This window comes from Haliotis rufescens, unplaced genomic scaffold, assembly GCF_023055435.1.
Source record: "Haliotis rufescens isolate VD_foot unplaced genomic scaffold, xgHalRufe1.0.p SCAF_5, whole genome shotgun sequence".
NCBI classification, from domain to species: Eukaryota; Metazoa; Mollusca; class Gastropoda; order Lepetellida; family Haliotidae; genus Haliotis; species Haliotis rufescens.
In genome coordinates, this window is record NW_025964223.1 from 46,984,496 (window position 1) to 46,999,692 (window position 15,197).

The window sequence follows — 15,197 nt, forward strand, 5'->3', positions numbered from 1 at the left end:
GATAAGTAAGTATAGCTGTTGTATATATTCAAATATGTTTGTGATTAACCCGACCTTGAAAAATATTGAAGGATGAGTGGTAACTATTTATGTCATTATTTCAAATAAGAATGATAGCACATCAGGAAAGCATGGCACTTTAATATACGTATCTTGTTAGCCCAATAGTGTTTTAAGTAAGAGCAACATGTATATCGAGAGTAAAGGTTTGGTGCGTGACTTATCACACATTACTGTCAGAAAGTGTGCATATTCTGTTTATCGGCAATAAATGACATATGGCGATTCCTGCGGGTAAATACGATTTACTTCAGAACTAGTATAGATTACTTTAGGTGAAACTTTGTATGTAATTAACAGAACTTTGGATTTCGGCAAGCTTCGTGCTCAGGGGGTTGTTTGGGCGGGTTCAAAGGATTCGGGTCCTGGCTTGGGCTTTGTGTTGGACGTGTAGACGGCATTTCCAGGCTTGACGTATCAATGACCAAAATGATGTCTGATGCAATTCTCTATTTTGACTTGAACCGTGTGTTTTCGTGCCTTTTCGGGTGATCAATTGGCTTGCATTTGCATGTGTTTATGGCGAGTGCCACCAGTGGATCGGGATGAGCTCGCCTTTTTGCGAGCACCAAGTGTCATCATTTTTTATGGTGAATAATGAAACATGCTCCTGGTGTTGTCGGAATCGTGCAGTTGGCGCTACTTTTGACAAGGGTTTCTTGTGATGATGGAATGGCTTATGTCGTTTTTGTCAATTGATAAACATGTGATATAATGTCAGTGTATATGGTCATGTAATTAAGAAACAAACCGCGAGTGGGAGTTGTTTATTGTACGATAAACAACGACCACGACTCGTTTATTTCTTATATGAGATATCAACATTACGTACAGCCTCTTTAAGGGTGTTAAATTAGGAAAAAGTACACGCTTTAAATTTTTTTACCCGTACTTAAATTATGATGACTCCCTGAATAGAATCCGACCGCGTCATTGCCAGATAAATCCATTTTATGAACAGGCCTAGGAGGGGTTAAATTCGGTCTTTCCCGCATATTCTCACAATTTTTTCGTCGATCATCTGTACCTTTTCTCCCAATACCGATTGTCATTTCGCTCTCACTTTCGGATGCGATTGTTCGTGCGATTGCATTTATCTACCTTCCCCAGCTACATCTATTGGGAACAACTCACAAATAACGTCAAATTTACGACGTCCTCAAGCTGCGAGTGCATGTTCGAATCTCCATAAATGACGTCATGATAGAACAATGTTTTATCGTGAAATATATATCGGTTCCTTAAGCTTCTTCTTTGTTCTTTGCGATTTATCGCGTAGCTGTCTTGGTTTATGGACAAGCATAGTCGCCTATATAACGGCATTCATTGGTAGCTGAAGACCTATTCTAACCCGGATCTTCAAAGGTCAGTGGGATTCAACTGATATATTAAGATGAAATAAAACTGAATTATATGTGCTGTTTACATATCAAAGTTTGCCAAATTGTTACAAAATGTTTGGCCACAGCAAGGCTACGTATTCACAACTTATTGTGGTAGGCACAGTATAACTCATGCTACTTGACTGAGGGAGGGCCGTATTCCTCCTTGTGGGTCACCTGTGTGGCAATATGGGACGGGAAAACTGCAGGGGGTGAGGGCAGTTATGTTGATGTTGATGTGTGTGTGTGTGTGTGTGTGTGTGTGTGTGTGTGTGTGTGTGTGTGTGTGTGTGTGTGTGTGTGTGTAAAGGAGAAGAATTGTACAGCATAAAAATGGATACGTAGTTCGGGTAGATATGTAGAATGCCCGGCCAGTATGACCTTTTAGACACCACATCTTCAGTCATTAAAATGCGTAAAACATTTATTGAGTAAAAGAAAACATTATAAGTGAATGAAACAAAAGACATCAGTACAGGCACATCCAGTCCCCCAACACCAAGTCTGCACTTATGTTCACATTGCATTGCATGCATCGAATTACACGTTTAAAATATCGTAAATATTTTATAATATGTACATATTAAATATCAGCAAACAGAGAGTATTATAACGCAATAGATATCATCCGTCAAAACATCACAGAAAGAAGGGCAGCCTGGAGTAAAAACTTACTCCTTCATCAGGTGAATTAACGCTATGAGGTAGAGAACATGTATATGTACCTGTAAGAACAACAAAAGTAAAAAGATATCAAAGGAGGAAACGTAACAAGGGAAGCCAACAAGTAATTGGCCCATTGTCCATTGCCCATTACCAATCATTCATAAGATAAGTTTTGGCTTTAATTTGTCCATTGATAATCAACTATCAACGTCTATTATCTCAACCCTAAAAAGTACGAGAATCTGTACTTTACTGAGAAAGTGTTATCCAAATATAACATTTGTTACATTTGACCACGTTCTTAATGGCATTGTGTGTTCGAAGCTTTCGGCCATGGGAGCCGTGCCATTTTTCACTTGTCAGAGGGGTACACAAAGTACGTGATCTGGACTAAAAGTTGTCTGACTTTTATTTTTGGTGGACGCCTCGATGGCTGGGTTAGATCGCTGACTTTGTGTGCTGGTGATTGGGTGCCTCACTCACAGTGAAGGTTCAAATCCCGGACGGGACTCAACCCAAAAACGTACGAGCATCTGTACTTTACTAAGAAGGTGTTATCCCAATTATAACATTTGTTGTCAAGAAAGCACATAAATGTATATTCGGCCTTGGATGGGTAATAATATCACAGACATTTACGGGTATTGATAACGACTTGAAGGATCTTCGTAACGCAAGTCTTCTCAATTCAGGGATTGGTAACTGCGGTCTGTAAATATCGAGTCCGGACAGACAATCTTGTGATTGATGTCATGAGCATCGATCCACGCAATTGGGATACGATGACATTCATCAACCAAGTCAGCGAGCCTGACCACCCGATCCCGTTAGTCGCCTTTTACGACAAGCATTGTCGCCTTCTATGGCAAGCATGGGTTCCTGAAGACCTATTATGCAATGACATATTTCTTATCGCAAGGGATCACAGGTGTGATACCAGTCTTCCTCAAGCTGACGTCTGATTAAACTCTTTGCTTCGTCAATGCTTCGTCTTGCCCAAACTGGTAACTGGTACCACTAGCAACGATACAATGGCGTACAAAGACTTACAATGAGTCAAGCATCCGTCACTCGATTACCATTTTCTTGCATTAAGAAAGCACGATTAATTGTTTTATTGATAAATTGTTTGAGTTAATTGATAATTGAGATTGATTGAGTTAGCTGATTGAGTTGTTTTATTAAATTGTTTGATTGAGTTGTTTTATTGATTGATTTACTTGTTATATTGATTATATTGTTTTATGAAGTTGATTGATTGTTTAATTGATTGTTTGAGTCATCCGTGCGGATAGCGTAATCTCGATTAATGTATTCAGGAACCTCTCGTGAACAACATTTATTGAAAATGCTACCGAAGAATCAAACAACTTAAAGATTTGGCTTCTGTGGAGGAATCATTCTAATATTTCACATAACCGTTAACGTACTTCTTGAATGTTGTCACGCCATTCATTCATCACCATCACCATCACCATCATCATCATCATCGTCGTCACCATCATTATCATCACCTCCACCATCAGCATCAGCATCGCCACCGGTATCGTTATCACAGGTATATACGGTACTCCACACAAAGATTACTGAAGGGCATCTATTTGATCAGGGGTTATTTAAATATATATATATAGCTGTGTGTCAGTATATCCAGTTTCTGTCAGTGCAGAAAAATACCAAGTCGGTCATCTGTGAACACGGTTCTTCAGCATCGGGCATCAGCTGATTTTCTTACGTCCTTGACACACAAAGACCTCTTGACATGATATAACTTACCAGGAAGAGGGGATAGTCGGATTGCAGACACGAGGTGGATGTCGTCCCAATCTCATTAATATCAGACCTTAGTTCTCGCTACCGCTAAACAAAGATGAGGACATCCCATTAGGGGTCACGTCAGAACGACCTTTCATCCGACCAATCAGTGCGTCGCTTACCAGATTATGAAAGTGACAGTCGGAATTTGATTTCTAATCATGCAATCTCTAAAACTTTAACACGGGGTATTCCGAACGATAGTAACGGGTTTAACGACTGAATCCTTACAATCTAGACCATATATTAGCCAATCCAGAATGTTATTTTGTTCAGGTTTCAAATTTGTAATCGAGAATTTGTCAAAATATGTTTCGAAGCGTAGTCGCCAATTTGAAATTTGTGCTGTAAGCTGCCTTCTGATTGGTAATTCCTTTTGTCGGTAAAAGTTCGCGCAAGGTAGGTCTGACGTGGCCCGTAATGGGATGTCCTCAGATCTTTGTTTAGCGGTAGCGAGAACTAAGATCTGATTTTAATGAGATTGATGTCGTCCAAATAGTGTTACGAACTACCAGAAACCGTTTCATAGATCATGCTTTCTGTCTAGGAAACTATTCATTACTGCTGTACAGTATCAAATATATTAGAACAGTAAAAGAAAATAACGACACCAATTCTCAAACTGTTTAAAATTATATGCCCAAGATATATATATACACAACCGGGCAAAAGAAAATGCCTGCCATTCTAATATCAATCTTGTGTACAGTGAAATTGCGATCCCCGTGTTCCTTAAGACGTCATGTGCACGTCACCTGTTGTGAGACACTCATTGATATGATGCATGTAGTATCGCCTAAGATACCCGAAGCAAATATATCTCCATCGAATAACCATTTCTTGTTTGTTTCATTTTTAACCAGCATCAAACATGGGTGCATACTTACTTTTGCCCGGCAGTTTACACAAGTTACAATTACTTCCCAATCGTTCGATCACTGAGATGATTGGAACATGGTGGTCGCAATTACAAATTGTGTGTGTGTGTAAATGTTGGTCTGTTGGATATTACATAAAACATTCATCTTGAGCGGGATGGTAGTTCGAGTTGGATAAGCATGTTAACTATGATTTTCTTAAGGTAGAGAATGCCGCGCATGAATGTATTAATGTGATTCCCAAGTACATGTACATGGGGGCTTTTCGGCAGGGATCTCCACACAGAGGAGACTTAAATTGGGATCGGGTGAACATAATGTGGTACCTGGTAGATTGTGTGTCATCAAACCGGACAACTTTGGTCTTTGACTGATTGTGGCGTAAAACACACTTATTCATTTACTTGTATCGGAAACTGAATGTTCATCTTAATTGTTATTGATGAACACGTAATATATTTTTAAAAAAGTAAAACAGTGACATAATAACTACAACTTTATGTACGAATAGCTCTATTGGAGATGGCCATGGAGATGAACAAGTGTTATAAAGTTGTAAGCTTCTTCACAACCGTGTAATCATGAATTGACTTTATTGGGTAATCCAAAAAGACACATCGACCTAAAATAGCCAAATATCATACGATTTCACCGGTTCACCATCTTGGATGCAAGGCGAAAACATTTCAGCGCGTTTGAAGCTACTGAGAATGCCCCCTCAGAGTTGGACGAACATTCTGTAGTAGCGCGGCGGTGTTGACCAGAGGTTATCAGCAGTATTTCCTGTCAAGGTTATTTAGGTCCGTTGTGTGTGTGTGTGTGCGTGCGTGCGTGCGTGCGTGCGTGTGTGTATGTGTGTGTGAGGGGGTGGGGTGTGTGTGTGTGTGTGGGGGGGGGGGGGGGGGGGTAATTAATTGTTATGGATAGTCACGGAGCCGTGATCCAGAGAACAAGGTGTCATTAGATAAAAATGAAGTAATAATAGGATTACCAGAAAAACGGGTTATAACACCCAACCCAATAAGTTTCGCCCAGGAACACCAGAGTAAGTCAGTACAAGATTGAAAACTGCCCAGTAAGTAAGTATGACTGGCTAGTCGGGTATTGCTACTTGTATATGTGAAAACAACGTTATTAAAATGAATAGCAAAACTGATGAAAGTCACCAATAAACGTGTATGAGCGTTATGTCGTCACTGCAAAAATAATGAGTGTTTGTCTTAAGTATTAACATTCAAATACGTTATATCTCTATTCGCGATATTTTCTACGTTCTACCGGTGAGTAAGCGTTAGGCTTACTATCTCGTAGTATAAATGTCCAGTTTGGAATTTGAAACTAATCTGTTTACAGTAACAGGACACTGCTTAAGTGTCATGTACAAATGAGAAAGAGGAATCCCGTCAATTAGGCGGACGAACCTTAAAACTATTAATAAGCAATATCGGAAAAATGTATATGCATATAATATCTGGCAATATACATCAAGATCACCTTCTACAAAAATAGGTTTTAAAAGCCGGTTGATATTCGTTTGCGTATTTGACGATTATATAACTTTCGAAAGTATAAATCCTTTTCCTATACTCAGACGTTCCTGAGCCTTGCGCCTTCCTAATTATTTTGACTAAAATCATTACCGTTATCATTGTATTAGTTAAAGGGAAATGCGTACCGATCAAGTACGCGCCATAAATTAAAGCGACATTGTACGATTCCGAACTTATCACGAGGCTGTTTATGAATCATTGTCAAAAAGTGGTGACATAGTGGAAACAATACGCGAAATCGCGCATGCACAGAACAGAAAATTTGGACAAGGCATTAAGCAATCCGCATGCGCAGAACGACTGATTTCAGTGCTTCAGCTAAGCGCTTCGAGTACAGCGTCAAACTCGGGGCTGTAATCTAACATGCGAGAACTGACAAATGAAATCTGAGAAGTAGGAATACCGGTAGACGCTGTTGCTTGATTGCCAATGTCAATCAAGAAAGGGAGGAGCTTGATGATATCGTTCTCTCCCAGTAAATTCCGATGTCAAAAGACGACGTTATTTGGACGGAAAAACGATGGTTTGAAAGCGTCCAAATAACGTCGTTTTCCCGTCCTATGACCATATTCGGAAAAAAACGACGTTTTCGTGTTTGCAGTGTCATGCTAGTTCGTTATTAGCCTAACAACTGCGTTTTTCCAACAGAGGTTAGAATGTCACCTGCTGTGATCAGCACAACGTGTATTTGTTGAAGGACATTCAGCCCCTGTAAGCCCAGATCTTTGTTTACCGAATAAACACATTGGCCGATGTTTTGTCACATAACTAATCACGATATTGAATATTGGAGATATTCGAGGAAATGTCCTGGCTACTCTCCATGGTTTTGTTATGGTTTTACAAATATGTATATGCTGCCCTATCTTGATGTATATTTAATAATGCGCATTGAAACACTAGATGTATAAATGATAAAACAAATTTTTAGGACATGCTTTCACTGTCGCTGATGGATTACAAATGATCCCTGGTCATAACACATTTGTTGCTTCTATATGTGTATGCACGCACGCCACACACACAAAGAACTTGTAAACTTACTTGAATATTAACATGAATGTTACTGAACAGTTAGTGAGAGTTTATACATATCCGCTTAATAAGAAATGTTGAAGCTATTCACGTATATTACAAAATTAATGAAAAATGAGTTTACTTTCATTTTACTTGTCAGAGAGGTAAACAAAGTTCGTGATCTAGACTACCAGTTGTCGAACTTTCATTTTCTGGACCTCTCGGTGGCTGAGTGAGTAATATCGCTGACTGGCGATTAGGTGCTCACTCTAGAGGTATGGGTTCGAATCCCGGACTTTGGGAATCTTCGAATTGGTGAACGGTGTCAATGCACATAAATTGGAGCAACATTTGTATAATTATACGTTCTTTATATAAAAAAAACAATATTAAATATGGAACTTGTGTGAAAGTAATAATGTGGAGGTTAACTGTTCCAGGTGTAGCTGTTGTGATATTGTTAGCTTCTGTCATTGTCTTCAGGAATAACATCAAAACGTATGCAGGCGCATATGTATGGACATGTGAGTAGTGTTTCTGAACTCGTACTGACAGCTGTACATGTAGTCATCTGTAAGCTTTGGTCCTTTAAACATCAATAATCGTTATTCAATAAAAATGATTCCGTAAATCAACTTGTACACATATATGTGTACATTAATTTCCTTTTTTAGCAATTCGTTTTCAACAATTCAGTTATTTCTTTTATATTCGGGCGAAAAAGGACTTTGTTTTACTATGACCTTATTGCTACTATTTACACCAGACATGAAATCGCGATCGACTCTAGGTTGTTTTTGGTTTCAGACAAAACAACACATGTCAACGAATGTACACATCTTGCAGATCTACAAGAGGAAAGAAAATCAGGTACCACGTGACAGTCCTGTCCAAAGGCAGATACTCTTGCATGCATATGCACACACACGCACGCATAATGTATATATAACCAATATGATATATTCTAGTTAACTTAATTTGTATTGGAAGGTTTGATATTATCAAATTAACCTGATTGTTTTCCAGTTCCCCTTGGGAATGTCAGCTTCTCTGTGTTGCTGAGAGGTGTTTCCAGCATTATAAAAGGTACGGTTAAAGGGGGTGTACACGCAAAAATTACTTTCTTTCTTTTTCTAAACAAAACGCAATTTTAGAATTAGTTAGTATCTGTGTTTGAAAATATACACTCATTTTTTTCACAGTGAAAGTAGGAAACTCACAATAGTGTGAAAATGATATGCCGTTATGAGGCCTTCGTTTTTCGAGCTAAACAGGCCTGAGTTATCTCCCTTAGATTATGACGTAATTGGTGCCAATTCAACTGGGTCCCTGTCTATTCTGAACGCAAAAGATATCAAGTACAAGTTTTCGGTAAAACAACATGGCCTACGACACACTCCGGCGCAGTGGTGACTCAGCATAACACTATGTTGGCTGGCATCTGAGACGCTAGAATCACACACCTGTACCTACACCACGTGAATCGGCTCTAACAAAGGATGATGACGTCATAATGTTTATTAATTGGCACCAATGACGTCATATTGCAAGGGGCATAAGCCATGGTGTTTTTGTTATAGAAATAGAACACTTGGTAAATGTGAAAAATATAAATAGCTTTAATGCGAAAATTATGTTGATTAATTGTGATATTTTTATATTTTTGTCTATGACACTTCTAGGTTAACACTTTTAATGTGGAAAAAGTACAAGAAAATTAGGTTCATTTCCGTGTGAACTTGCCCTTTAAGTAGTGCTCCGAATAGTCCAGGTATTTGACCTGAAAAAAGACCAAGCGCAATAGAGCAATGTTTATGAGCGAGTGAGAGAGTTTGGTTTAACGCCACTCTGGACAGTTTTCAGCTTAAGGGATGAAGGTCCTACACATTTACCATTTTGATGAAACTCACAAGCATGGATATGGCTCTGACAATCCCGGAATGATAATCTGGGCAAATCTTGGATTCGAACACAGGCACGCCCATATAATAGGGAATGTTGGGAATCAGAGCAGCGTCCTCGGTGTGACGGGAACACTTAATTATAACACTCGACTATCTTCACTGTCCCTCTCATACTGTATCCCTTACTAACCCAAATAACGACTCACAGGCAGCATAATCAATGAATAACCCGGCGATCGCCATATCATTTATTATATCATAAGTTTGTTGGGTGTAATTGTAATTTGAACAGAAATAGAAACGCTGCATAACTGCCATTCAGGAGAAAGAACTTGAAATGAATTGGTCTTGATAATAAAAAAACATTGTTTCTTTTCAGTTCCATTAAAGAATATCAGCCTTGATGTCATGTTGAGAAACTACGAAAAGAAATTAAACGGTAAGGTAACGTGTACAAGTTTAACCACTCGATAGCAGTTATGATAAAAACACTGAACAAAGAACAATAGCCCGTATTTACATCCAGACCTTAAATTACTGGAGACCGAATAACCAGATATTCTTGAGAAAACCAGATATCAATTTATTTCGATCCTACCTGCTATAGGACGTATCTAATGTTTTTCGAATTATCCCATTAGCTTCGTCAGATACCCTTGTCTTACATTTTATGATATTTAATTAAACACAACGCAAAAGTGCATATTGACACAAATGATTTACATTGTGTAAATATATTTGACACCAAAGTGTGGGTCAAGAGGCGTACGTGGGATTGATGTTCTGTACAATTCCCTACTTCGCTTGTATCGTCTGTTCCTGAGTTCTTAAGTTGGAACATGTCGTGCATCAGTTAATGAGTAAAGTGTGTGTGTGTGTGTGTGTGTGTGTGTGTGTGTGTGTGTGTGTGTGTGTGTGTGTGTGTGTGTGTGTGTGTGTGTGTGTGTGTGTGTGTGTGTGTGTGTGCTCGTCCGGGCTAATGCCGGTTTCATACAGCTATTTATACAACTGATCGATACCATGCCGCACCTTAACATGAATACCCCACTCAGACACGGTATACTGACTCAGAGCCGGTTTAGCCCCTTAATACCGAGCGCCGGGCAGTCTACCATCAAGTACCATCTTTTAACGTCTTTTGGTATGAGGCGGAGGCGGTCCGCCGACATGAAACGAAACACCAGAACGCCCGATAGTGATCTGGTGTTATACTCAACACTCGCATGAAGTTCATCGCCTTGGTCAAATTGTTAAACAACAACAGGTACAGGAAGTCGTAAATGTGTCACGTATTGTAAATTATCGCCTGTGTAAATATTGCCTTCATGTTAGGCTAGCAGCGAGCGCGTCTTCAGTCATTTGGTTGCTGAGATGTTTAGTCAAAGTATAGATTTAGGAATCATCTTGACTTGTGTTGCGTGTTGCGTGTTTTTTGTCCTCACTGTGATCTGGATCTGTCAATATTTGTTCAGGTTTTCAATTGGAAACCGTCTTCAAATTGCTAATATGCCTCACAACAGGTAATTTGAATAAGTTGCAACACGATAACAAGGGCGATTAAGAAAGTGTTCGTGCACTGTTGCAAACTCATGTTTATCTTATTTTCACCACAGATTTACAAACCGCAGGGCTATGGAAGGTGAATGATGTTAAACCGTGTGAAAAGGAAAACCAAGCAGGTAAATACAAAACATCAACGCAAGAGAATACTTAGTCTTGACAATCTGCTGAAACATATTCAAAAGGGCGCAAAGGGAAAGGAGTATGAAAAATAATATGAATAGATCAATGAAAATCCCCGAGGTGCTCGCGAAAGGATAATATTAACATGCTCTGCTTTACCGGTAGCACACACCCGTCACACAATTTTCAGGGAAAGTGCCAGTCAGTTGGGAGGCGTGAAAACACCTTGTTAAGTTCAAAGCAGGGGAAATGGATCACGCATGATGTTGACAAGCGACATATCATATTCAATTAATTCCTCTGAATGTCAAGCATAACATTTCTGGACTGACATAACCAGATTGCGAAATATGAGTCTTTACATGCAATTTGGATAAAATGTACATTCTTTTAAATACAAAATACAAATCAAGAAATGTAGACGACATGAGCTGGAGCATTTGGTATATTGATTTTATAATCCCTCAACAGCATTCAATACCAAAATTTATTGCAGATTAGCTTTATATCTGATAAATTTCATTTCAGGTAGAGCTTGTGTGGAATCCAGTTGCCGCGAACTCAAGCCTGCTACACCCGAAGAAAGCCTGAAAAATGTCTTGTCCACCATGTCAGGACTGAACCCCGAAGATCTCGGACTCTTAATGGGGCTGTTCCCAGAGCCCCCTACCGGCAGGAGAGCAATGTTCGTCACTGCCGCTTCCAGCAACCACTACAATGAATCTCAGGGTCTGATAAGGAACCTCCATCAGAATGTCTTCCCACTGATAAATAACTACACATTTGTATATTATGATCTCGGATTGTTGCCATGGCAACGACAACAGGTGATTTCAGTAACGGTTGTTAACTATGAAACTAACTTCTAAATCTCAAATCCAGAAATTCACGGAAAGAATATGGTTGTATTGCTTCATCCCTCTCTTACAGTTAACTGAGTAGCATGTGAAAGGCTGCATATTTATAGGCACAAGTGTCACTTGCTCAACCTCTCCATGCAACGACAAAGCAATATATATCCTAACACGGCACGAACAATGCAAACGCGATAATATGTTCACTTTGGAATGAGAACAAAGCAACAACAACACTTTATTTATATATTCATATATAAGCAAAACATACCAGCACACAAGTGAAGTCAAGTAAATGCCACCAAGTATCTACAACTAGGAACACATACACATATACACAGACATATATAAACACCAATATATCAGTAGCTACTGCAAAAGCAACCTCAGAGCTTACAATCCCTATTTATGCATGAACCTGACAATGGAATGCATACGCAAACTTTACCGGAACATCACATTTAACAGATACCTGTACAATTGTGTTCACTTCGAAGGCAGTAATAGTGATGAGTTTTACTTTGGAAGACAGAACTGGCAAACAATTTGAGTGTTCGGGAAGCTTTGTCGTTCATGTTACATACACCCACATGTTATTTGATTATCTAATCATCTCCGTAAATATATACTGGAGAATACAGAGTTTTTTTTATCACAGTTCTAATAAGTTGACTCCAAGCAGTTCTCGTGAAGATGCAAAATAATAACGGTCGACCACCCATATACTTGCCTTAATTTGCCTTTGGGCCACACGAGTTATGACTAATCACGGTGTGCACAGTATGGATACATAACTATAATGCAAACAAATATATAACTTTCATTTCGCAATCCAAACAAATCACTGTCTGCAGACAAAAACATTAAGTACATGTACAAATGGAACATGAAAGCTAATCACTGTCCTCCAGAAAATGTAAACATAATCCCTTTTCGTAGCAGTCATACTATCGCACATACCAATGTCAAAACGTATTAAAGTAATTTCCAGTAGATATCCATTTAGAATTCCAACCAAAGTATTGGAGTGGGTGAATCTGGTTTGAGCCATAGTCAGCTTAAAGGTGCGTCAGATTGCAAATAATCAAACCTGGACAGGCAAACCAGTTGACAACATAGCAAATATCAACACCATCGTATCACCATGACATTGGTGTACATTAAAACAGCCCGAAACACTCAATTGAATGTGTAGACAAGCATGAGGTACGGGTGGCCTATTATTTCCAAGAATCGAACCCAACACATCCAAATGTTTGCACCAACGTACCAGATTAAAAATACATTTGATTGGTATGTATTTGATGATAATTAATATGTTGAAACATTTCGATTTTTTTCGTATTTCATAACTTTCTCTCATTCCTTCAGCTCAAGAAACATTGTCGTTGTGAAGTGAGGAGCTTTCCGTTGACGTTTATGCCGTCCAGGTTGCAGAATCTCAAATGCTACACGTGGAAACCAATGATTGTGCAAGTATGTTCCTTGTTGTAATGAAACTACGTACATTCATTCTGTTAATGATGTCAAGTAGTAGCTACAAGATTACAGCTGATATCAAATGAACACAAATACATGACAAGATTAGTTTAAGAGCGGACAAGATAATGGAATTAGAATTAAAAACACAAAATTATCTTTCTGTAATTTTTCAAATGAACATATACCTACCTAGGTTTATCCACATGTTTCTACCACCATGTTGATTTGCAAGCCACATTATGCTGTCAGGAAAACAATGCAGACATTGTGTAAATATTATATATTCCATAATCATAAGACATCTCAGTTAAAACAGTGGTCTATTTTACAATCCCGATTTGATTATAAGCATGTATGCATCACCATAACATAGTCATGATAGGAGGTGTTCGCAAAAAAGATGACCGTATCTAGATCTTACCCTACGGAGGGCACCGTCACAAAAACTTGCAAAGACAAGTTAATTGTTTATATAAACAAACACGTAAACATTTGGTAGAGATCAAAACAGGGAATTGCATTTGTCACATGTTCTCCACATATCTACCATAAACTTAAAAGCTTTATTTCGGGGCCTAGAATGGGGTAACGTTGCTCAAACAACATTTGAGCAAAAGTCGAACGACTCTCTATAAAAGTTTTGCAGAAAGAGCAGAATCCAAACCAAATCAACCAAACTATACCATCCTTAAAGGTTGAAACCTTTCTCCTTACCATTGCAAATTTTGCCAAACGATAAACTGACCAAAACTGCATACCCAACAAGAAATATACCGATTACTGGAAATGGTGATAGTATCTCTGTCTTGCGAAATCTTGATGATGCATTGTAATGCTTCGTGAATTGTGAATGTCTTAGAAAAGGTAAATAGTTGTGTTTTCAGGCTAACCTACCTAAAGCAGACATATTGGTATGGATGGACGCCTCTGTTAGATTTTCAAACAATGACATCAAACCCCTGCTGGATGACGTAGAAAGACGTGGCATGGTCATTTACCCAGGTGGGCATTCGGTTGCACAACATACTCTACAGGTTGCAATGAAGTACATGAAAGAGGACATCTGCAGCCTCGCTCCAGTCCTTGAACACCCAGCAACATTCATGGTGTTTGGGAACGAATTGCTGATAAGAGAGGCTGTTGTCAAACCCTGGGTGGCCTGTGCCATTAGTCCCAATTGTATGTGTCCCCGAGACCCACATCTTGACTTGTTCTGTAATACTAACATCCACAATTACAATAAGTGTCATCGATTTGATCAGTCAGCTATCAACATCATACTTGCCAAACTGTTTCGCGGTCACACATCTACATTTTATTCGACATACGGCATGCACCCAAAAGTAAAGTTCATGCGTGGTCAACGTGATAATTACTTTCATGAACAAGAGCAAAAACGCATTACAGGAAAATATGATAATTCATTGACAAGTGGCCATCTCGTCTCGTTGGACCACGTTATGCAGGATCAGTTGTCATAGTAGCGTAGGTCCATTCTGACATGTTGGATGTTTTTAATGTATATTAATCAGCACATTAAATGTGTTTATGATGGTACAAGACCGTCTTCGTAGTCATTTTATCCTAATGGGTATAACTTAGCTCAATAAACATAAAACGTCAACGCCAGAGAATAAACAATCTCGATTAGCCAACGAAACAGCTTCCATTGGTCGTAACAGACAAAATAGCTGCTAAAATGTTATGAATGCATCACTGAAAATCAGTGATGACACCGGGTGTTAAGGAAAAGGCTAAGCGTGTCCTGTCCTTCCGGTAGCACCCGCCACTCACACAATTTGCACAAAAAGGTACATGTTTGTTGCTTGACACCGCACTGCAGTACTCCGGCATAAGTCTTGACTCGTTCAGTATTTCACTTTTCACGAACGACGGATGATGAAAG

General features: G+C 39.0%; 1 protein-coding gene across 1 annotated transcript in view; it reads left to right on the forward strand.

Moving 5' to 3' along the window:
* Positions 1–14,772, forward strand: part of LOC125373310 — a 29,334-nt gene extending 14,562 nt beyond the window's left edge. The window contains exons 3-7 of the mRNA XM_048384314.1: positions 9,652–9,711; positions 10,886–10,951; positions 11,484–11,782; positions 13,181–13,285; positions 14,176–14,772. Of these exons, the coding sequence (XP_048240271.1) occupies positions 9,652–9,711; positions 10,886–10,951; positions 11,484–11,782; positions 13,181–13,285; positions 14,176–14,772 (1,127 nt within the window). The remainder of the gene's footprint in view (positions 1–9,651; positions 9,712–10,885; positions 10,952–11,483; positions 11,783–13,180; positions 13,286–14,175) is intronic.
* Positions 14,773–15,197: the final 425 nt, after the last annotated feature.